This window comes from Numida meleagris, chromosome 26 (assembly GCF_002078875.1).
Source record: "Numida meleagris isolate 19003 breed g44 Domestic line chromosome 26, NumMel1.0, whole genome shotgun sequence".
In the NCBI taxonomy this organism is placed as follows: domain Eukaryota; kingdom Metazoa; phylum Chordata; class Aves; order Galliformes; family Numididae; genus Numida; species Numida meleagris.
This window is the reverse complement of record NC_034434.1, coordinates 1,321,215-1,343,717: the sequence shown is the minus strand read 5'-3', so window position 1 is coordinate 1,343,717 and position 22,503 is coordinate 1,321,215. Positions and strand designations below refer to the sequence as shown.

The window sequence follows — 22,503 nt, the reverse complement described above, 5'->3', positions numbered from 1 at the left end:
GGGAAGCTCTGTTATTTTGAACTCGGTGATTTATCGTGCTCCGAGCCCGGCGTTGTTCGTTAACTTCGCGTTGCAAATGGCTTTCCGAGGCGCCTGCCTCATCTCGCAAGCTGTGTTTCCTGTACTTTAATCTGTTTTCTTTTTTTTTTTTTTTTTTTTCCCTCGGTAGAAGAGCCACTCCAAGTTTCAGCTCCCGCTGCGTGATTCACGTTTTCGGCACGGCCAGCGGCAGGAATTTGTTAAATAAATAAATAAATAAATAAATAAATAAATAAATAACCCGCTTTTCTCAGTTTCCTTCTTTTCTTCCCCTCACCGCCCCCTCCCCACCCCCCCAAAAAAAACAACCAAACAAAAAGAAAAAACGACATTCTAGAGTAAACATACCATCAGCTGCTAAACTAATCACAGCCATTTAAGGGGAGCGCTAATTAGCACCGTTTGCAGTTAGCGTGGTTCGAAGGACGTATAAATTTCATTGGCGTGTTTCTCTTGGACTTTGGGTGGAGGGAGGGGAGGCTCCGGGGGCTGTCGGACCCAGGAAGGGATCCTGGCACCCGCGGTTCTCCTGGACCCATCACTGCGCCTATGGGATGAGCTTTGAAGGGAATGGTTCGTGATGTCGGAGCGCTGAACAGGAACCAGATGCTGCACCCCTGAATCCATGGTGCTGTCCCCATCTTTGTATTCTGGGGGAGATGGGGGTCACTTTGGTGAGGACCCTGGGAGCTTGAAGACTCCTGGACACCTGGAGCACTTATTTCAAAGACAAACGTTTTCTCCAATACGATCGGAGCTGTGGGTGGTTACTTCTGATAAGGAATGCAATAAGCTGAGGTTACACCATCCTCTTGGAGCTTGCCTCATTCCTCTGCCTTGCCAAAAGAGCTGGGGTATGCATTGTAGAGCTGCATCACTGCTGCAGACCCTCATGCTGTCCTCCCCAAATTGCCTTCCATCTAACGCCCACAGCTCCTCTTCAAGATGCCTCTTCAAACAGCTCCCTTAGGAGAAGGCAGCTCGCTATTCTGTGCTGTGGAGGGGAAAGGAATCAACGAGAAACCAGATTCTAGAGAATTCCTCAAAGAGCATTGCGTGCTGTCAGCAAAGTGCCCGGTAGGTACAAGGGACAGACGAGCTTATCAGACAGCCCCTACAGGAAGCAAGTGAGCAGACATTTCCCAATCAGCCTCTAAGTCACAGATCCTGGAGGTTTTCCTCCCGTACTCCATCACAACACCGCTCGGAACAGGGGTGCACCATCCATCCCCACGTGGGATTTCCCTTCTTAGCAGTGCCAGAGCTCCCAAGCCCTTGTGCCCTGGCACAGCAGTGGGCTCCAATGTACAAATGGATTTATTGATGATAAGACACAGTTCAGCTGCGCTCTTTGTTACCGCATTCTTTCCCATAGGACTTAATACCCCAGATTTGGGCTCACAGCAGAGACAAGGTGGGCTTTTTTAAAAAACAAAAACAAAACCTGTTTTCTAAAGAAGAAAAACTTAACTTCTTGGAATGTGCTTGCAAGGAAAGAGCTGCTTGTGACTTTGAGCAGGGAAAGGTTTTGTAATACAAAGTGGCTGGGATGTGTAAAAGCGTTAACACTTTGTGTAAGAAAATTTCTGATTATATTCAAAATTCTAGTGTCTAACATTAAGATATTACTTTTAAAAACATATAAAACAATAATAACAAAACAATAGGAAAACAAAATTCTCTTATCTCAAGGCAATTTTCCCCACAGTATTCCGTGGATTTGGAGCACTTGGATCTCTAAGAGTTCTCATGCCATAAACCTTCCATTCTTCATGCAATAAACCCGCGTGGCACGCCAACACTCCTCACTTCTCCCCTGTTTCCATGTGAGAGGCTGCAGCCTCGCTCCTTTCAGAGGAGCTGCTTCAAAAGCTGGCGGGCAGGGTGGTTATGAGCAATGCAGGACGTACAGGGCTGACCAAATATTATCTCATTCGTGGGGGCAAGCCAGCCCTCCTACACCCTCATCTGTGCCAGATCCCTCCCGTACAGCATCCTGCTCTCCAGGTCTGCCATCAGCCAGCGGCAACGCTTCCTGCTGCATCCCTCGTGGCAGCACTCCCATTTTTGCTCCCTGGATGTCAGCAATATCTTTGGCATGTTGCGCTTCTAGCACGGTTTGGAAGAACTACTCGGCTGCCGCAGCCATTTTGTCACTGAAATTCCACTTGAGCAGCCTCCAGCCAGCACCGTGCTTAGCAAAAGGAGAGCAAAACCTTTGCATGGCTGCTTTGCTGCGAACCAACGTTAGATTTGGCAAAAACCTGCTAAGATTTTAGAGATACTGTAACGCAGCGTGTAACAAGTTCTTTGTCATGAATTTTGAACAGATAAAATAGCACAAGGTCGTTATCTTTCTTCGTGTTATCAGTGCTTTGCCTTTGCTTTCCAGGCTTGTAAAAGATTCTAACTGCATTTTTCCTCGCGTTTCTGTACAGCTGTGAGGTGTAGGAATGTACTGACATAACATAGCACACAGAAAAAGGAGAGCTGAGATTCCTCCGTGATAGCAGGAATCCAGGACCTGAGGAAAGCACCAAATTGCCTCAACCTTTAAAACATGAAAGCTGTCATCGGTGATCTCGAATCTGGAAATTTTACAGCTGTTGAGATGGAAAAAACAAAATCAGTTCACTCAACAGGTTTCTTACAGATTTAGCACCCGGGGATGATCTCACCTCGAGGCATCACATCCAGAAGAGGCCAAGCCCTGCCTGCAGAGCAGGTTGTCCTACCAGCAAGGCATGAGCTGCAGCTGGAGAGCTTGTTAGACTTAGGGCACTCAAAACAGCTCACCCCTGTGTGGATTCTCTAGTGCGTAGTAAGGATCCAGCACAGCCTTTCTCTCGCTAGGAAAGTTAAAAGGGTCTCTTCTCGTTTTCATCAGACGGGGAGAAAGCTGCTCCAAGATAACATGCCATCACCTGACTCCTTCCTGAGGCCATTCGGAGCCTCCACCCTCCCACACAATGGAGTTTATCTCGGAGGTTGTTCCTGCCCCTCCCTCTGTCTACACCTTCAGGTATCCCATTAGGGAGGCTTTGATACCTGAACCCAGTCGGAAAGCATCCAGGTCGCACAAATCTCCACGCTTGCAGCAAACCGAGCACAACCACAGAGCAGTGCCCGAGCCAAGGCAGCGCGTGTCCTGCCTGCCTGGAGGAAGCACACGGCCCTGCCGAGCCCAGCCAAAACTCTCAGGTAGGAAATGAATACCTCCACGATCAAGTTCGCTTCCCCAAAGCACATGGCACCGGTGAAAACCACTGCTTGTTCTGCACGTGCCTGAAATGGTGTGATTTTCCTTTACGTGCCAGCACACCTTTCCCCCTCCTCATTCACTGCTACTTCCTGGAATACAGGAGAATATTCTTCTCGGCAGGATTTGTCCTCTGCTTCTCTTCCTCCTGCTTGAAACAGCCATAATAACGCCCTACCTTACAGGGCTTTCTGAAAGCCTCCATTAAACAAACCGCTCTCAGATTTGTGTAAGAGGAAAATTAAATCAACATCCCATTGTAAAGCTGGAGTTACTGCATGCAGATTCCTGTAGGTATATTCAGCCTCTATGCGAACGTGTGTAAATACAAGCCAACCTTCACAACAAGGGCTGTCTCGGTAGGGAAGAAGTCTCTTGAAGTTAAGGAAAAGCTACATTTAGTTTCCCATGCAACCTCGATCGACCTCTTCATATCCACCCTTGGTGGTGAATACAGAAAAAAAAAATGCACAACTGTTTAATTAAAGACTGTAGTGAAGTGTATCTGCCTAAGTGGCTCTGCCTTGATGAAGGGGACCAAGGACAGCATCTCGTGCTTGGATAAAGTAGCAGTCTGAGGGGAAATCAGCCATTTCTTCCTCTAAATGAGGAAAGGCACATCCAATACCCCCTGGAGTAGGGTGACATGGGGCACCCCTCCACTTCCAGCTGTACAGAAGATCTCCTGGTATGCCTCATGCACAGGGGTGTGAGCCTGACCCCCACAACCCAGGACTGCAAACAGCAACTTTCTATTTCACATCAGCTGAAAGGAAGTTTCACAAGCCAGAGGATTGGCTTCAAATTGCATACCGGCCCCCAAATAAAATCAAAACCTGAGAGCTACAAGAGTCCTTTGGACTACAAAGCATTAAAACAACCTGAATACAGCAGTCATGCTAGCTCTCCTCCCCCAAATCAAGCTGCTGCTCACATGTTCCGTGTTGCTGCTTGCAGTGAAAACACTGGGGTTTCTGCATAGAATGAGTCAGGGCAGCAGGGTCCAAATCTCACCAGGATGTTCTTTCTTCCTGGAAACAGCCATGAACCAACCAGGCTGGCAGCTCCAGACACGTGCTAGCGATCTCTCCCATTGATGCTTTCCTACCACAACCAGGTCCCGCTCATCCAACTGTTGTCACATCTGTGCGGGGGTCAAAGACCCTATTTTCAAAAGTAAAAGCCCTCTGAGAGACAACATCCCCAGCCACATCGCATCACTTCTGGGCACGAGGCTGAGCTTGTCTCTCCCTGCCTGTGCTCCAGCTTAAGCTCTCCATAACAGAGGTAGCTGCATTTCACTTAATTCAAATTAGCACTCTCTGTTGCCTGCACAGGTAATTTCCTGCCGTGTGTCCCACTTTCTCTGCAATACAAGCTCCCATTCTGCAAGGCAGTTAAGCACAGGAACTTAACTGCCTTCAGCAGGAGTTAAGGACAAACTTCAGAGCTTTGCTGATTAAGCACAGAACTGACAATTCCTCTCCTTTTAGAGCACCATGCTTCACAGGAGACTCCTCCAAAAACTCATCCCTCCTCCCTACACTTCTAATAATTTCTGTCATGCCCTGAAAGCATATGTGACACCACCACAGAGTGAGAATCCTACAGATAGCTGTACAAAAAGATGTGTGCCGAGCACACACCCCTGTCTGGGAGGATGAATAGCTACAACAGCAAAAGTGATCCTGGGCATTCGACACATTCTCCCATTTCCTGAACATGCTTCTCTTCTGGAGCGATTTTTCTGTAACATGGCACCAGACCAAAAGCAGTTGCACTGCTCAGATTGACAAATAAGGTCAGTTGGCTGACAAGAACAAAGAAGAGATCTCCCATCCCTGCATGACTCGGTTTCCCTCCATCTATCTTTACAGAGATGGAGGGATGCTCACCAAATCCCTCAATAAGGTGACTCCTGCTGTCTCATCTCCATTAGCACCCTCACTTCCAGACACTAAAACCTGTGCATCTCATTTGTGCTCAGGAAAAACAGTTGAGTTGTTTGGTTCTGTGATTCCTGTAGGGAATCTGAATGCAAACCAGCCAGAGGCTCATCCCAGTGCTGAAAACAAAGGAAGCTCACTCAGCTTTGGTTACAATGCAGTGACAAAAGCCACAGGCATGCATGGAGGTTACTTCTACTCACACCTCTATTATTGAAAACAATCAGTTTTCGTTTATCCTGGAGCTCTGCAAGTAACTACACAACCAGAAATGGTGGTGACATACCCTGAGGAGGCGGAGCCAAAACGTTTGGGAGAGAAGACAATTGTGTCCAGTCTCAGAAGCATTTGGTGATTACTCGTTGTAGCCATAAAAATCATTTAGGGCGATTGCTGCTTCCTGCATCCCTGTGCTGTCAGGAAGGTCATGAGAAAGCTCTATAACGTTCACTGGAATGTACAATTTATTGATTTTTGAAGTGAGAATATCACCTCAGCTTCCTGTTCTCTTTGTCTTGTTCCCCTCCTGCCTCCCAGGTTCCAGAGCTCACCCGTGAAATCTGGATGCCCTGGGTGGAAATACGAACCTAGGGAGGCAAAGTGTTCCTTGCTAGTTGCTGGAACCCTTGGCATTGCAGCCAGATTGAAAGCCCTTCTGAAGGATTTTTCCAGGCTCAGCCCAACTCATGGGCTTGATGCCACAATCCCTACATGAAAGGGTTATGCAGAGGGTCAGAATCGGTGATGATACGATTCCCTTCCAGCCAAAACAATCTACAAACCTCCAAGGAAACCCACCATCCTCTGGCAAGAGCCAGGACCAGATTTTCTGAAGTGCAACAATGTCTGGCTCCAGAATCACAGGGGCAGTGCCTCTGAAGAGCTATGAAATCATCTCTTCTGCCTGGGAGGTTTGACGAACTATACTGGCAATGCCTATCAGCTACAGACCACAAGGCTGGAACACTGGGAACAAAACTTGAGCAGATGCGTTCAGAATTGCTTTAAAATTAATGTCACACTGCTTAGAAAAAAAAAAAGTCGTGAAGTGTAGTGAAAGTAAACTCAAGAAATCTTCGTGCACGCTAGAAATACATTGTGCAACCCAGCCTGCTCAGCAGGCTCAAAGTGGGAATGGCAGAAGCTGCTGCAAGTCAGGACCAAGGTACCTGAGCAGAGCGGTGTGGGAGGCAAGGCCTGGAGTTGCAGGAACATTGCAGCTTCAGAGAGAACGGGAGCTGACAGACATTAAAGAAGGAAGCTCAGATGGTATCTGCCTGTAGGAAGCCTGGCTCAACTCGAGGCCATTAACTTGCTGCTCTCTGAACAGCACCAAAAAGACTGGAAACACAAAAAGCACACTGGCCCAGCATGGTTTATATGCAGTGACTGCTTGAAGATTACAGCAGAATGAAGGACGTTGAGAAAGGTGCAGAGCCACTTGAATGGCTGCAGGCTCACAGGGCTGCAAGTTTTTGCATGAAGCCCAAGTCAAAACCAGGCAGACAACTGGGATGTAGCCTTCAAAGTAGAAAGAAATAAATTACTATTTTCATTTCTTCCCTTTCAGGAGTTTGAGCTTAAAGGGGAGTCCATCAACTTTAACTAAATCCTGTTTGTAATTAAAAACATTTTCCTGTGCTGCTTACAAGCCCCTGGATGATTAATAAGGCATTTCTCGAACTACTTTAATTCACACTAATTAAGCTGCTTGTTTACCCCATTCAGTAATTTTTCTTCCAGGGAGTTAAAGATATCCCAGGAGGTGGTCTCCCCTTCAGGGACCAAGAGGGAAAGGACCCCAGGGAACTGCCTAAGGCACCAGTAACACACGGGAGGTGTTTCACAGAAAGCAACAGAGCTGGTTACATGAGTCACATCACGTCAAACCCTCACTGCACTTCTTTTGCTAAGCCTGACTCTTTGCCTGGGTAAGACAAGGAGACATGGAGTTGCTCAGCTCCTGAGGTCCTCGAATAGCAGTTTGCATAGACTTTCCCTCCCGTCCCAACCTTGCTGGGGATGAGGCTTTGGAGGCCTAGCACAAAAACGTAACAGTGGCTGCATAGCTTCTGGGTTGGGTCAGGCTCGTGGCCAACAAAAGATAAATATGTTAGAGGCAAGTGGGAGGGATGGAAGGGGAATTTACTCTTGCCTTTAATACTATGGTTTCTTTCAGCATTTCAAGCCCACAGACTGGCAGGATTGGGAGAGTTAAAGAACATGTGTTCCTCCCAAGCATTGGTGCATCCATGTTTTGACTCCTGCACCCTACTGAAGATCTATCAAGGGCAGGTCAGTAGCAAGGTATGATTTTTGAGTTGCCTTTACAAGAAAGGACAGGAAATAGAGAAGCATAAAAGGCCCCAAAATTGCTGGGAAGCAAAACAATTTCTATTTTTTTTTCTTCCAAAAACAACTGCTTCAAGCCTCATCTTCTATGTCATTTGGAAATGCTGCAAAGTCTCCTGGCATTTTAGAAAAAAATAACTGGGAAGAGAATTCTTCAGATACTGTATACTATAACAAATTGAAAAAGCATTCTCTTCGCAGCTCTTCGATTCCACAGTAAGGGCTGAAACGTTGTGATCCAGGAAGCCTGCATTAGAAGACAATCCAATAACTGTGGTGACATAGTGATGTGGAAGATATGAACTGATTGTGCTACCACATCAGCTAGCAAAGAGCATGCCCTTTCCACTACTTCACAAACTGGGATGCTCCTTGAAAACTCCCGCAGACTCTTCAAATACTGCAATGACACTTCCTCATCTTTTTACTCTTTCTCCTCCATTTCAAGAGAGCAGTTATTTCATCATCTATGTGTCCTTATAGTTGACGGTTATTCTTATGCAATTGTGAACTACAAACACTGGTGTCCAGATAACAAAATACACATGCTACGTACAGCACAAACCGCTCTTCAGCCAATGGTGCACACTTGAGATAAGTTGGCAAAGGGATCCATCTTATACCTAGTGACCAGCTGCAAAGGAAATCAGACTTACCAATTGTGTCTTGGGAACAAAAAACAAGAGTACACAACACAGAGACAGGGTTGAAGATCTTGTTCCATGTAAAAATCCACAGTAAGAGTGACTTGCTACTCAACTTGCTCAGCTGCTCTTAGCATGACTATTTCTTAAGTTGTTAAAACTATAAATAACTTTAAAAACCCAGCCCAGTAGCAAGACACCTAAAACAGTGGTTGGTCTCCTCCTAGACCATTTGTCCTTCGCAAACATCTGAGGTGTTGCTAGGCATTATAAAAGGCACTGAGGTTCTGTGCACGCTGACTTCCCTAACAATACATCTCACCAGGAGGAGACTGCAAATGACCACGAAGAGGATAAAATCTGACGAAGCACACCCTGCTTCCTCACAGCTAGGGAGCAGAAGGCTTTTGGTATTTGCACTGGATCCATACTCGATACATTGTCATTTGCTTCCCACGGTTCACTTGCAGTCGCCGATCAACCAGATTCTGTATTTTCTCCAGGCCAGCTCTTGTGAAGAGATCATCTAATTCATCTGGAAGCAGAGAGAAGAAGAGAAGGATGCTACGGCATTCATTTAACTGGTATCTGCTCACACTGAGGGCTAAACAGGTTGAAAGATGGGCCAGCGGAAACTCGTGGTCTCTGTCTGGCAGGGAAATGCAAAGATCAGACAGGACTTAACCACTGTGTTATAGGGGAAATAAGACTACAGTCTCATAAGTTTCCTTTGAATTTGCCTTCTGCAAAGGAATGAAAGAAGTATTGTGAGGACAGCTGGAGTTACAGAGTGTTGATGAAAACAACAGTAGTTCCAGACATTGGTATTGCCTCTAGTAACAAATTAAGGGATCATCTTCTAGTGAGTAGGGACAGATCCATTCCTTACCCCTCCCCCATCTCTTCACAGCGATTTCAGAGTCAGCAAGAGCAAAGAACCGGATCAGATATCAGACCTGTGCTTTTAAAATGGTGGCAATAAGATCTTTGCTGTATAGGCTGGAGGGGAACTGGATTCATTACAGTTATGTTTGGGAAAAAAATCTCGGAAAAAAACCACACCCAGTTGGGGCCCAATCAAAGCACTAAGAGCCCTCAAGGCCACAACACTTAAACTGGTAAGTATTCCTGACCAAGCAAATAAGTATCATAGTGCCCCAGTGCAGTGGCCCTGGGCAAAGTCAGTCTGAGTCCTGCTGAGCAGCACAGAGCTCATTCAATTGCAGCTTGGGAGCATGTGATTGGTATGGAGCTCCTGTGGAAAAGAGCTAACAGGTCCCAGCTTGTGCTCTTTTATCAGATGCTTGCCATAGTAAAGCATTTGCCAAACACGCACTGAGCATTAATTTTGTTGTGACAAACGAGACTTGTGCAGTGGGGAGCAGAACAGTTCACTGCAGTTGAGCCAGTGCTCTAAAACAGACTATGCAGTGGAAGTGACTGGGGGGTGCAACTGGTGATAAGGAGAGAGAAGTTCAACTCCTGCTGAATACAAAGCAGCAACTGAACTAAGGAGCCTGCCTCAGCTCAATACTGAACCACGCTCCTCTTATTCCATTGTGTGAGAACAGTAAAGTTAAGAGACGTTCCCTCCAGTTGTGTTCATCTCACTACATACTCCTCAGGCAACGAGATTCAAGAGAACTCCACTTCCATTCCTCTCAGTGTAGCGTACATGCCAGTCTTAACCTAAAGAGATTTTCCACTTAGGAATTCACCATGCACATTCACATCAGTAACTGACAGGCCCAGGTCCCTGTGCGATTGGGAGACACTTCATATTTCACACTGCTCCAAGAAAGACTGGCTGGAAAGAGCTAGCGACAAAACTTTGGTGCACAGGGACAAAAAGACGTGAGGACGTGTTTTCTAGCCTCCTACCTTGGGTGAAGAAGTAGACTCTGGTGCCATCACCTCTCACATAGAAGTTATCAGACAGACACTGACCTAAGGGCAAGAAGGATTTAAACAGTTACCAGCTATCATTTAAAAATAAACAACTGCTGCTTATGAAGACAGAGGCACTTCTCCTCCCAGCACACATTGTGCTTAAGAGGAATTAATGAGCTGCCTCTCAAACAGGGCAGGCACTACTCCAGAGAAGCATAATCTATTAGTGAGCTGTAAAGGCTCCCAATGGGAAATGAAAATACCTTTCTTGAACCGAAGCTGGGCTAGGTCATAACGGCCGTAATCTCGTAACAAAATCATTCCTCCTGGTTTCAGAAGGCGACTCAGTTTGTTAATGACGCGCTGCATCCTGAGGAAAGAACAAAATGGGAGTACTCAGCAGTCTGCAAAATCAAGCCTGTTGATCTAGCCTACTTTCCTAAAAGAAAGGTATGAAGTTTCATGTATGTTACAACTTCATATAGAAAGCTACCAGAACCTAAAATCTGCTGAGCTCTGTCAGACTTGGGTGGGTTGATTTTACCTGGCCACCTTTTTTTTCTGACAGTTGCCAATTCTGCTTTTTTTTCCCCTCTCCTTCTTTAGCTTAGCCTGCCACAGCACAGATTAATTGCTCTCTCTTCGTAATTACAAAAATAGCTCCACTGGTTTCGGTAAAACAAAAAATGAATTTGAAGAAAAAAATGCTGCAAAATAAAACCAAAGGGAGTAACAAAGGGAGAACAAAAATATTTAAGTCATTTATTTGCATCTCAGTTATTCCATTCTGCTAGGTCATAGCACAGTGTCACACTGAGATCACAGTACTTTTCTAAACAGTTTTCTGAACCTGACCCTTTCCTTTGCACCACCTCGCATATGAGAAATCCATCTAGACTTGAAACCTAATGGTCCAGAAGGGTACCTCCAAAAATGAGTGCTGACTGCTTGGTGTGGCTGGTGTTCAGAACAGAGAAGCAGCTGTGACCACGGCAAGACTACAACTACAGCCACTGAGCACTTCAAAATTACACCTATCCCGTAACAGAATTTGCTAAAACAAAGTACCTGCAAATTCCACTTCCAGAGGCTTAAGGGAAAACTGATCGGTCACAGAATAAGCTTCAATTTTCCTTGATGTAAAGGAATCTACTTTGAAGCTTTACACATATCTAGAGAAGCTGTGACACACATTAACACCCAAAAACTTTCTGACAACTTTTGCACTTGGCTCTACTAGTTTTATCTCCATATATTCCACTGCAGGTTCAGCTCCATCAGCCTAATCTTTAAGTATTGCTAAGCAATCAAAGGAGTATTTTCCCATTATTCATTGTCTGTCTCTACCCACCAAACATCTCCTATATATTCTGCTGCAGGTAGGCATGTTCCATTTAACAAGATTCTCTCTCTTTCCTGCTCTTGCAGAGTTCATACAAACAACAATTCAGCTATTTAACAACCAACAGCCTATCTGCACCACTTTTATAACAAAGGTGGTCAAATCATTAAATATTTCCTTATTCACTTGTTGATTAATCTACATAAAGGTATGGATGGCACGGTACACAGATCACTGTATTATCAAGCAAGCGATTAAACTACGTAATTCATTACATAGAAAGCTACCAGTCTCCTTAACGTAAAGATCTGGGGAGACCTCATGCAGCAACATTAAGGAGTACAGTGAGGTTATTTATCAGTCAGTCTAATTGCTTTTTTGGGTAATTTTGGTATGGGATCATTTGGCAACAACTGAACGAAATAGAAGAGTCTTCTTGATATTCCTGACATCACAAGGTGGTGCGTACAAAAGAGGTGCAACCTTCAAAATACATCAGTAATGCAGGCTGTTCTAGTCCTTGACATCACTGTAAAACTGTAGAGATGAAGTAGTAAAGCTGTGGAGATGAAGAACTTGAGACACATTAAGATTACAGAGAGACAGCCAGGGAATTTTAAGTCTGTGAAGTAGGTTATGATAGTATAACTTCAACAGATTACTAAGAAGCCTTAGCTAAACTGGATGAAATGGAAGAAGGTACAACAGCATGACAAGTATTTCCCACTTGCCACCAGCAATGCTTCAACAACTAAAGATTTTTCTTTGCCTCTGCTCTTTTTATGTTTCCCTAATAAAGACCCCCAGTTCTAGGTGTATTTTCTTTGGACCCAGAAGGAATTTTTAAAACTTACTTCTCTGGGAGAATCGCTGAGAGGACAAAGATGAGAATGACAATGTCAAGGCTTTCATCTGGCATTGGGAAAGGACTTTGGTCATTGCAGAGGTCATGGACAAATGCAAAGCAGCGAGAAGAATCATATTCCACATTGCTCTGTATTTAAGGGGAGAGAGATTAGAGCATTAGCAGACATTAGTAGTCTACGTTTCATTTCAAAAAGCTAGCTGCTCCCAATACCCCAAACATCAAACCTAGCTCCCTAAAGTTACACTCATAAAATCACAAGTAGTTTTCTAGAAGTCATTTAATTTTCTAAAGCTGTTGCTACGAGTTGTGGTAACTCTTATAAGCAGTACTTGTGTCAGCTTAGAAGATGAAATGGCCTGCTGGATTTGCTGCTGTGCTCCCCATTTCATCTCAGGAAATGACTGATTACAGTTGATACTTCACAGACTCATTCCCCAGCTCTGTTCTGACCTGAAATTTGTTAGCAGTGTTTGTCCTTTGACTAAATTCCATTCTTTTGCTCCACAGACAACAGTACCTGTCCTCAGCTGTCTGTGCAGAAGCACTCATACCACACTCGCAGAACTTCAGTAATAATAATGCACACACAAACCAAACATGACTTTAGTTGCTGTTAAAAAATAGCCTGAACATTTTCAAGGTTCAGCAGTTACTCAACTAAAAGAACATTGAATTAAAAAAAAAAATGCTGCCAACCACAGGGGAAAGGAAACCTAGCTGACTTGTCTGCTGCCAACGTGATGTTTTGAGAACTCTTGCTTCCCTTATTTCTACAGTCTTTGGTGGCTCTTTTTCCTGATTTACCAGTGCAATGGTCAGCATCAGGGCTAGCTAAAACAGAAAGCTGCCAGAAGAGCTACACAGCTGGTGGCTGCTATGATACATTTATGTTAGCGTGCAATTGGCACCATGTACTTCCTACCTTCATAAGTCACTGTTGAGTTTACCTGGACAAGATCCACGGCCGTTGTAGAAAAATCACAGCAATAAACAAAAAGGCCTGGGTCACTGAAATCAATAAAAGACACTATCATCACATACAGAAAGGTGTTCCATAGGAATTACAGAAGTGTATCAAATGCACAGAGCACGAAACTGAGAGTCAGAAATCCTGGCCTTTAGACTCAGTCAGTCTGTCTCTTATTTGCTGTGCAAAATCTGGCATATCACTTTGCTCTTTTATGTCCCAGTTATTCTCACATGGAACTGATCACTCACTTCTCCTTCAGTAGAAGGAGAGATACTAAAGCCTGGATGAAAATGCTTTAGAACAGGACATGTATGTTTGCATTTTAAGACCAAAGACTTCCAGGCTCAAAACAGAATTACTTGAAGACTCGTATAATTTGTCAGTTACATCTGGCCATTCAACATGAGATTGTCTAAAATAAGAAAATATGCAACAGTTTTCCTATTGTTTTTCAGAGGCTGGTTTATCCTGCAAGTAAAAACCCAATGAGAATTACTTACTTGTTGGTTTGTAAAATTGGGAAGACTGTATTTCCAGCACCACAGCCAACCTGCACAAACAAAACAGATGTGCACAGAATGAAAATTATTCCTTCAACACATCCCGTGCAGCTAATTTCAAATTAACTCTCCACAGCCACGGAACAAAGTGCATCTCATAAGTAAGAAAAGAGCACAGCAACGACCATTTGCAAACATCACTGCAAGATCTGAATGTGCTCAGCTCTGAGGAGCAGGCTTACATACACTGTGGGAAACCAGTCAGTTTTTCTAGAAATCTTACTAACAAACTGTATATTGTCACTGCTGGAATCCCAAGCATAACAACCAGTATGTATGAGTCACTGAAGCACTGGAAAAAAACATAGATTAGTAACATTCTCTTCCACAGAAATTCAAAGCAACAGAGAAAGAAGTTTTTCTTTACTATAATTACATCCTGCTGTTTCAGAGTTACCCTCACTAGATGGCTCTCCCTCAAGTTACAATTAGGCCTACAGTGATTCTACCTCGTTATTTCTTATGTCTGTTCCCATTCAAAGTCCCATTTGAGGTCTCACACAACTGGGTTTGGGAAACTTGTCCCTGAATGTCTAAAGAATCAGTAAAATAGGAAGTCTGAGAAGAAAAAAAAACCACGAAGGGCACACAGTGACATATGGCACTGAGAATATTCAGGTGAGACAGGAAAGCCACCACGTCCCAAGAACATTAGTCTGAGGAAGTCTCACAGGCTCAAATTAAATGTAAATCTAAAGGACTCTTTATATTGATTCTCCCTAGAAGGGCAGAGTTTCTACAGAACAGGAGTACTCAACAAAAATGGTGATATCTATCCTGAACAAACTAGAGGAGGCAGAGCAAAAGGTATTTACAAGCTGTCAGGAGCCTAATATTTCTAAGTACTAGAAATTTGACCCAGACAAGCATGATTCCTCATATTAACTGAGATTTCCCATTATTAGATGGAACATAAGGTCCTAAACAAACAGCATCTCTACATTCCTGGTTTCATTATTTCATTTCACGCCTCCCAGGACAAACAAGAATCAGCACAAACATCAAAACCATAAAAGATAAGGGAAGGATTTACACAGACAAATAAAAGAATCAACTTCTTACAGAAAAGAAGACATTGCAATGCTTGTTTCAATGTCAGAAAGTTAGAGTTTTTATTTTAAACTTGAAACCTTGTCAACCTTGTCCTTGTGCTCTCTGTATACAGTCTGAACCAAGAGTCTCAACTGTTTGAACTTGCCCTCTCTTTTTACTGATGCAAGTTGATCTTCCCATTCACTTGTTGTTTCCTATGATACATAGTTTTACATCCATCACCCAGCCACACAAACACTGATACAAGAAACCATTCAATGTGTGATTCATTGTTTTATGCCATTACCTCTAGTATACGGTAAGATGCAGAGGACCCTGGGTAATCTTCATTACTCTGTTTCAGCTTCTGTGGAGCCAGCTCTTCTGTACAGAACGTAGGACTGCTTTTTATCAGGTTTAACTGATTCTCTGCTCTGGTTTCTAATGTGCAATGTCCATTTTCACAGCTTCCCAGCCCTTCATTTTTGGATACTTCTCTGTTGCTAAATTCACGCACAGAATCCCCATTTTGACTTGGGTTCCTATTTGGTGCCAGCTCAGGAAATTCAGTGAACAGCCAATGCCTGTCCTTGAAGAAGCCATTTTCATGGATTTTATAAAAGTCATCCCAGTATCTCTTAGCATTCACCTCATATTCCTCTGTAAACACAAACAAAAACACCACCAGCAGTCAAATCAGAAGGTGTCAGAGTTTAATCAGCTCAGACAGTCAGGGATCACCGCAGACATCTACTCAGTAATCTGCTTTAATAAGTACGATTATTGATTGAAAATCACCTTGATTTAAGTTGGGCCATCTCGCATGAACTCTCAACCCGCCTCCCTACTGTCACTTTGTTAGGAATTAAAAAAAAAAAAAAAAAAAGGGAAAGAGAAGAGAAGGTCTTTTGGTAGGATTTAAATGAAGGATTTAAAGGAAGTTGGTAACAGAAAAGGCCTCTTGGAAGGAGACTGGAATGAAGAAATCCAGGTTTTACTTCCATTTCTAACACCAACCTCCTCAGTTCACAGGAGTCACTCATTTGGAGCCCCATGACACGAAGTGAAACACTTAAAACTCCTAAGGAATTCTGCAACAAGTGCCCGGAGCTGAAGTCTGACACACTACTACTTTTTCCAAACTGAGAAACAGAAATATTAGTCGACTATACTGGCCCAGTGTAAAGCTCAATTAGCATTTACACAATACTCCAAGATTACAGGACATCATGTTTTACCCAAGTACTTTTGGAGTCCAGTCTGCAGCACTTTTTTTTTCCCCCCTCACGGTTCTGTGCAGGTTAGAGCACCACACAAAACAAAAGAGAGAAATCAAATAAGAGACCACTATCAGCAAAGTGATAGTGCAGAGCTAAGGTGGATAGACCAAAGTTGGTAAGAATTAACTTCAACAGCAACCAATAGTGTTTTCACACCTACTAGATACAATCCAGTAGCAAGGTAAATATTACAGAGAATCAGAAGAACACTTACGAAGCCATGATCTGATAAAATTAGAGTCATCTTTTTAATTATCCCTGCAGTACAAAGAGCTACGTATAAAAATAATCTCTTCACCTTGACTATGAGGATTTTCTTCTTTTAAGCTTTTTCCTTAAACAACAAACTGAAAAAAATTTTAGACTAGAGCAAGTTTGTGTCACGATCTCACTGTACCTCAAAGTAAGTGGGGTCACGTCAGAGTCAGATTATTACTTGCACAGGAGGCAGTCAATGGCTGCTAATGTCAGAAGAACCAGTGTTACTGATTGGGTCTCTGGTGCACTCCTTCCTGAACTGTCACTCCTTCCATGCACCAGCAGGGGTACACAAGGCTGCTGGGGGTTGGAAAGTCTTTCAGCTGACAAAGATACGAAGTCTTGATTCCTGCTGATCCTTAAAGATGCCACGACAGGCTCTGACCAAAACAGGATGTTTACCTCAGAAACCATGGCAATACTCCACGCCAGTCACTGTGGATTACCCACATTTTTGCTGCTCCTGTGTTAAATTATTGTGAAATTCTGTTGGATGCTATTGAAGAGTTGCTGTCTCCCACCTAACATGTGTGGAAGCTTTATTTAAAGTTCATTTTCAAAGCACTGGAATAGAGGATTGGTAGCAAAACAAATACAAGAAACCAAGGTCCAGCTGATCATGCAAGGAAAATGGTTAAAGCTAAAAATGACCATACTAATATTTCAGTCTGAACTCCTGCACAACTTATGCCAGAAAAGTTGGCATCATATTTGCTTCAAGATCCTTTCTGTGGTATTAGCTCATAAAAACATCGGCATGTGAGTCTGATTCCTCCAGAGACTTGATAAGGTCTTCCGACCTTTCTGCGCAATTTTGTAAGGACACCCCCAAGACAAGCCCATACTCACCCTTTCACATTGCAGAAGATTTGTAAACAAAATCAACTGTTTACAAAAGACAGGAAGAGAATTACAGATCCCCTGATTTGCATGGAGGCTAATTACGGAGCTTCAAAAGAAAACCAAGCAACTCTTCCTCTTCTTTCCCTGTTCCCAGCCAGCAGATACGCCTTCTATATAGCACACAGAACTTTTCTCCTTCTTCAGAATGAATTCCGAAAGCTCAAAATGTCCAAAGAATAATACAGCCATAATGACCAATAGCCTGTCTTTGTTCTCCTGCTTGGACATTTCTGATTCTCAAAATACTAGACCCCTCGGGCATGTTAGGCTGGGTTGACTTCCCTATGTTTCAGCATTCCCATTGTCTCCACATGGTTCCTATTGAATAGCAGCCATCCAAATTTGCCTGGCCCCCATTGTTCATTCTGGGAAATGCATCATAAAGACCTGACAAACTGCTCTAACATCAAATTTCTCTGCAATTTCATATTTGTATATATGTTCTCAAAGCATGACAGAGAGCACTCTTTAATGTTAACCAGATTTTAAAATGTACTCAGCACAATGGGTATCACAATAGAAACTGCTGGATACTTCTGGGAATCCAAGAAATGAGGAGGATTACTCTTTGGAATAATTAAATTTGCTATTGTGAACACAACTGGAAGCTATATGGGAAGTGTCTGAATAGCTCCAATAGTGTTCAGCATCGCCTTACAGATGATACACTCAATTTAATTTGAACAAGAGTGGATCCATCCTAGACCTCAGCAGGATACAGCAAGATTATCACCAAACAAATATCTTATCATACTAAAGAACAGAAAACCATTTCACCATCATCTGAGGGACTTGATGGTATCTAACATGTGTGGAGAAAAGATGCAATATTAACCAACCCCAGAACAGCTTCAACCAAGAAACTTCACAAGAGAGCTGGGTACCTTGAGCTTGATTCCATTTCAGGTAAGCTCTGTCTTTTGCATGTATCAATATCCTTTAAGCCAAAGTTGAAGAAATAAAAAAAAACGGAGAAACCCTTTTCTGCCTCTCTGACGAGTAACACTTCAATCAGGATAAAACCATTTTCCTTCACTTCAGATTTAATCATTACCATGCTGTCTGCAAGCTTGGTAGAGTTGTATACCGATACTACTTTATTAGATCCTCTTAAAAAAAGTGCTTGCATGCTGCAAGCAAACAAAAGAGTAAGTGTTGTAAGCTAAGGTTTGAACAGTAAAATTGAAGCCATTGCTCTACACCGAAAGAAGTTTGTTGACAGGAAACAGTAACAAGTACTTCAGTGCACACAACATAAACAAAGAATCTCAAGCCAAGACGACTCCTCCCAACCAAGGTCACTTCTATTCCTGTGGAATGAGCCTCGATGGAAGGTGGAACAGTCACAAAAAGGTAAACTTAGGACAGAAAGATTCCTCCTCTGCCATTTTTTCCCCACTAGGTACTAGGTAATGTATTTTGAATAATTTAGGAGAGGGTGGAGGAAAGGATGAATAAATGAAGATGCAGACATAACTCTGACCAGACTCTCCTGCTCCTGTACACACAAGTCAAGACATACACATTACAGTAACATCTAAAAGTACCTTGTTTATCTTGTGGCAATAGCTGTGAGCTGTTCTCTTGAACTTTACTCTTGGCAGTGGCTTCCTGCTCTTCTGACCATTCCACATTATCCCTGTTGTAGAAATTAAGGTGAACTACTCAGCTGAGAGTTGTAAGGCAAAGACAGAGAGAAATAGGTCTAGATAGCTCTCCAAATGGACAGCTGTGGAGCTTTTCTGCAGTCTCCAATTCCAGCTCAGCAGCAATGTAACAGCTACCAGCGTGGAAGGAGAGTCACCAGTTCTGAATGAGCTGCGGTTGCAGCATTCAAAAGGCGTAACAGGAAGGGATTCCAAGAGACACCAAATCTGTTCCTTAATCCTTTCACCTGTTTGATGGTCAGCCAAGTTGAGAGGAATTAAATCCTTACTATAAAACCACTCAGCACAAATAAACCTCCTTGGAAAGGAGCTGCCTTTCTCACATGGAGAACAAAACACCATTCCTATGCAGACAGCTGCCAGGTTGGCACCTGCATACTTTCACTTAAGCAGGTCACCAAAACGGGCATGTGATTTAGCTGTCTTTGAAACTACATTCTGTTCCTCAAGTTAAAAGAAAAAAGGCAGCTAGGGTTATTTGGAAGGCCAAGTATTATATTAAATCCAATTATGAGAAAAATAAGCATTAAGAACCTATTAATAACTTAAATGCGCATACAATGATGTGCAGTCATTACAGTGATTCACTTAACTTTTTTTTCCTTTAAAACAAGTGAATGAAAAGCAGAATACAAGGATCAAGAAGAACTACTCTGGCCTCAGAAAAAAAATCAGCCTTTTGATATTAATTAGCAAAACAAAGCCTTAAGTGTTGCGTTTGAAAAGCTACATTATTAGGAATTCCTGCAGGGAAATACCGTTGAGGACACGTTTTTGCAAGTCTCAAAACGAATGACAAGCTGATGCATGCACACATTGCTTTATTACCACTAAACACAGCCAGTTTTCAACAGAACATAGCAGCCAGAGACCTGAGGTGGATATTTTTACTTTAGAAATGCAAAATACCTTCAGTTCCCAGCAAATTCAAGAATTTGGGCACTTAACTTCTCTGAAAAAAATACAGCTTTCTCCAAGCAAAGATCTGCTCCACCCTAACACCTGGCATGACCTCACAGCATCAAATGGCATGCTCATGCATGCAGATGGAAAAGAGTTGTAAACCTCTGAGAGCAGATAATTCATCGGCTACAGCAACAAAATGATTGCCACCAAGCAGTGCAGCACTGAGGAGAGTCCTGACGTACGGAGGGCACCTGCATCATCCTGTCCACCTCCACCAAAGTAGGCTCAGGACCAAAGGGACGAGCGCTTGCCAGCAGCGGCCGAGGAGGGCCGGGTCCTTCCTCACCTAGAGGCCATCCCGCCCCCCTTGCAGCCCCACCCCCGCGTCTGTCCCCGACCGCTCCGAGCAGAGAGAGAAACGAGAACGATGTCTTAAGCCGCGGAGAAGGGCTGGCAAGGAGCGATGCTCGGGGAGCGCAGGCCGCGGACAGCACACCAGGCCCTGAGAAGCGCGGAGAGGCACCACGGGGCGGGCGGGGAAGAGAACGTGAGGACCCCGAGGGGGCGGGGAGACCGCGGCCGCCCTCACCAGGCGTTATGCTGGAAGAGGCGGGCGGGGTCGGTGAGGAAGCGCCTCCCGAAGGGCCGCCGCTCCGCCGCCTCCCTGGGCGCCGCCATGACGGGCCGGGCGTCGCCGGAAGCGGAAGTAGCGCCCCGAGTCCGACCCGAGAGGGGACTGGGCGGGACGGAGGCGTCACGTGGGGCGGCAGCGGCGGGAAGGGAAGTGGGGTGTGGAGCGGCGGTTGTTCCCTCAGCGTTGGAGGATCGCAGAACATCCCGAGCTGAGAGGGATCCGAAAGGATCAGTGTCCGACCCCGGCTCCACGCAGTACCACGCGAATCCAACGGCTGAAAGCGGTGTCCCAGCGCTCCCTGAGCTCCGGCACCTCGGGGCCGTGCCCACCGCCCTCTGGGGCAGAGCCTTCCCTCACCCCCACCCGCCCCTCCCCTGACAGCTCCGTGCGGTTCCCTCGGGCCTTGCCGCTGTCACAGACCTCAGCCCCTTCGCCTCTCTGTAGCCCTCCTCTGGTCTACCTCAGAGCTCTGTGTCCTTAAACTGTGGTGTGCAACCTGCGCCCAGTGCCCAAGGTGAGGCTGCACCACAGAGCAGAGCGGGACGGTCCCTGCTCTTGGCAGGATACAAACAACAACCCCACCTTTCCCAGCTTTTATTTCGCATTTTGAACACCAGCAGGAAGGGTGGCAGCAGGTCTGGTCCAAATCAGCCTCATCCAGCATTCGCCGGCCTCTGCTGGTGCCCTACCTAGAACACCCACTTCTTCCATGGTGGCTGCCTGGTGGCCGGCTGGAAGCGGCCATGGTGGCGGTCCTGTGCTTGCAGCTCATCGGCTGTCACCAGCTCTTGGCACGCGTTCCAGGACCAGGAGTACGTGGAGAAGGTGTGGTAGAAGCGCCTGCTGCCCGTCTGCCGGCCGATCTGAGCCCCGTGGATCTTCTGCCACAGCCTGAGCAGGCTGGAACGCTTGCGGAGAGCCAGGTTGTACCTGTAGCGCTGGGCCACCTGTGCCTCCTGACAGAAAGGAGAGGAGCTTAAGGGGCAGATCCCCATGAAGGAACCATGCAGATTAGTCCCCCCAGGGGCACGTGGCACAGACATACATACAAAGCACCTCAGTGACGTGTCAGGATGCAGTGGAGGCAGGTTATAACCAATTCACACTGATGATTAACTGTAATAAAACAAGCTATTACTATACCCCTGGTTTCATTTTTCCTTGCTGTTAGGACAAAATTGCTCATTATTACCCATGTCTAGCTAAAGTGTTCACCAGACTGTTAGTAGATAGGTTACATGAGTCCAACTGCGGAATAACTGCAGAGCCCACATTATCAAGGTAACACCTCTGCTCTGAGTTATACAGTATCAGCAGTCCCCATCTCCTTGCTACTGTATGTAAGTTTTGCTACCAAGTATCATTATATATTTCTACCAGCTCTGTGTCTTTGCTATCAGGGAGAAAAAAAGAGCAAGCAGTTGAACCCCTGGCTGTGTAACTGAGCGCCACAGCAGAGAAGGGTGAGGAAATGTGAAGTGAGTGAGCACAGAGCATGGGGCTGGACTTCACACTCACACGTGCTTGTGCCTTGCCCTTTCTGGCTGTTGGTGGGTGACGCCTTTTTTTTGGGCGCTCTGAGTTGATGGCAGGGGAGCGTTTCTTCTCGCTGCTCTGAGCAGGAGGCTTGGGTGCAGCCTGATGAAACAAAACGTAGGTTATAAGGCTTGTCCTCAGGCTTCTTTTGGTACTGTTGCATGTAGCTGAAACATCACCCTTGCCTCTTACCTCCTGAACCTGTTTTTTCTTACAGTTGAGGCGACTCTCCTTTGAAGTTACAGGCTCTTTCTTTCTCTGCTTTGTCTGCTTCTGCATGTCTTTTTTTGGCTTCACCAGTGTCTTTGCATCTTGTTTAGAAATCAGTGGGCAGATGGGTACCTGAGCATAGGGGCTCTCTGAATTGGGCGCGCGTTCTGGTAAGGGGAAATAAGAACAAGAGTCACTGACTGCTCA

General features: G+C 44.8%; 2 protein-coding genes across 3 annotated transcripts; both read right to left on the bottom strand.

Annotated features, from left to right (window-relative positions):
- Positions 8,003-21,164, bottom strand: METTL2A (methyltransferase like 2A). 2 transcript variants are annotated; one of them, XM_021377919.1, is made up of 9 exons: positions 20,506-20,660; positions 18,891-18,982; positions 15,210-15,562; positions 13,811-13,860; positions 13,288-13,348; positions 12,327-12,466; positions 10,394-10,500; positions 10,122-10,187; positions 8,003-8,775 (listed from the first exon to the last, which is right to left on the bottom strand). In XM_021377919.1, exons 1-9 carry the CDS (start codon positions 20,592-20,594, stop codon positions 8,630-8,632), a joined length of 1,104 nt encoding a protein of 367 aa, XP_021233594.1. In that variant the 5' UTR covers positions 20,595-20,660; the 3' UTR covers positions 8,003-8,629. The 2 variants fall into 2 exon arrangements, with proteins under 2 accessions (XP_021233594.1, XP_021233593.1); XM_021377918.1 differs by lacking the exon at positions 18,891-18,982 and having other exon boundaries at positions 20,506-21,164.
- Positions 21,240-22,496, bottom strand: LOC110388395 (EF-hand calcium-binding domain-containing protein 3-like). Its single transcript, XM_021377611.1, has 3 exons — positions 22,279-22,496; positions 22,069-22,188; positions 21,240-21,506 (listed from the first exon to the last, which is right to left on the bottom strand). Exons 1-3 carry the CDS (start codon positions 22,363-22,365, stop codon positions 21,240-21,242), a joined length of 474 nt encoding a protein of 157 aa, XP_021233286.1. The 5' UTR covers positions 22,366-22,496.

What these genes read in the sequence shown, in the direction of transcription:
- METTL2A (XM_021377918.1), bottom strand. Translation starts at nt 20,752, where the DNA reads ATGTTCTGCGATCCTCCAACGCTGAGGGAACAACCGCCGCTCCACACC. An exon ending in TCAGCGATTCTCCCAGAGAA is followed by an intron (nt 10,501 to 12,326) that starts GTAAGTTTTAAA and finishes TTCTTTCCTCAG; the next exon opens with GATGCAGCGCGTCATTAACA. An exon ending in AGTCTACTTCTTCACCCAAG is followed by an intron (nt 8,776 to 10,121) that starts GTAGGAGGCTAG and finishes CTCTGCTTCCAG; the next exon opens with ATGAATTAGATGATCTCTTC.
- LOC110388395 (XM_021377611.1), bottom strand. Translation starts at nt 22,365, where the DNA reads ATGCAGAAGCAGACAAAGCAGAGAAAGAAAGAGCCTGTAACTTCAAAG. An exon ending in AGAAAAAACAGGTTCAGGAG is followed by an intron (nt 22,189 to 22,278) that starts GTAAGAGGCAAG and finishes TTGTTTCATCAG; the next exon opens with GCTGCACCCAAGCCTCCTGC. An exon ending in AGGGCAAGGCACAAGCACGT is followed by an intron (nt 21,507 to 22,068) that starts GTGAGTGTGAAG and finishes CCTTTCTGTCAG; the next exon opens with GAGGCACAGGTGGCCCAGCG.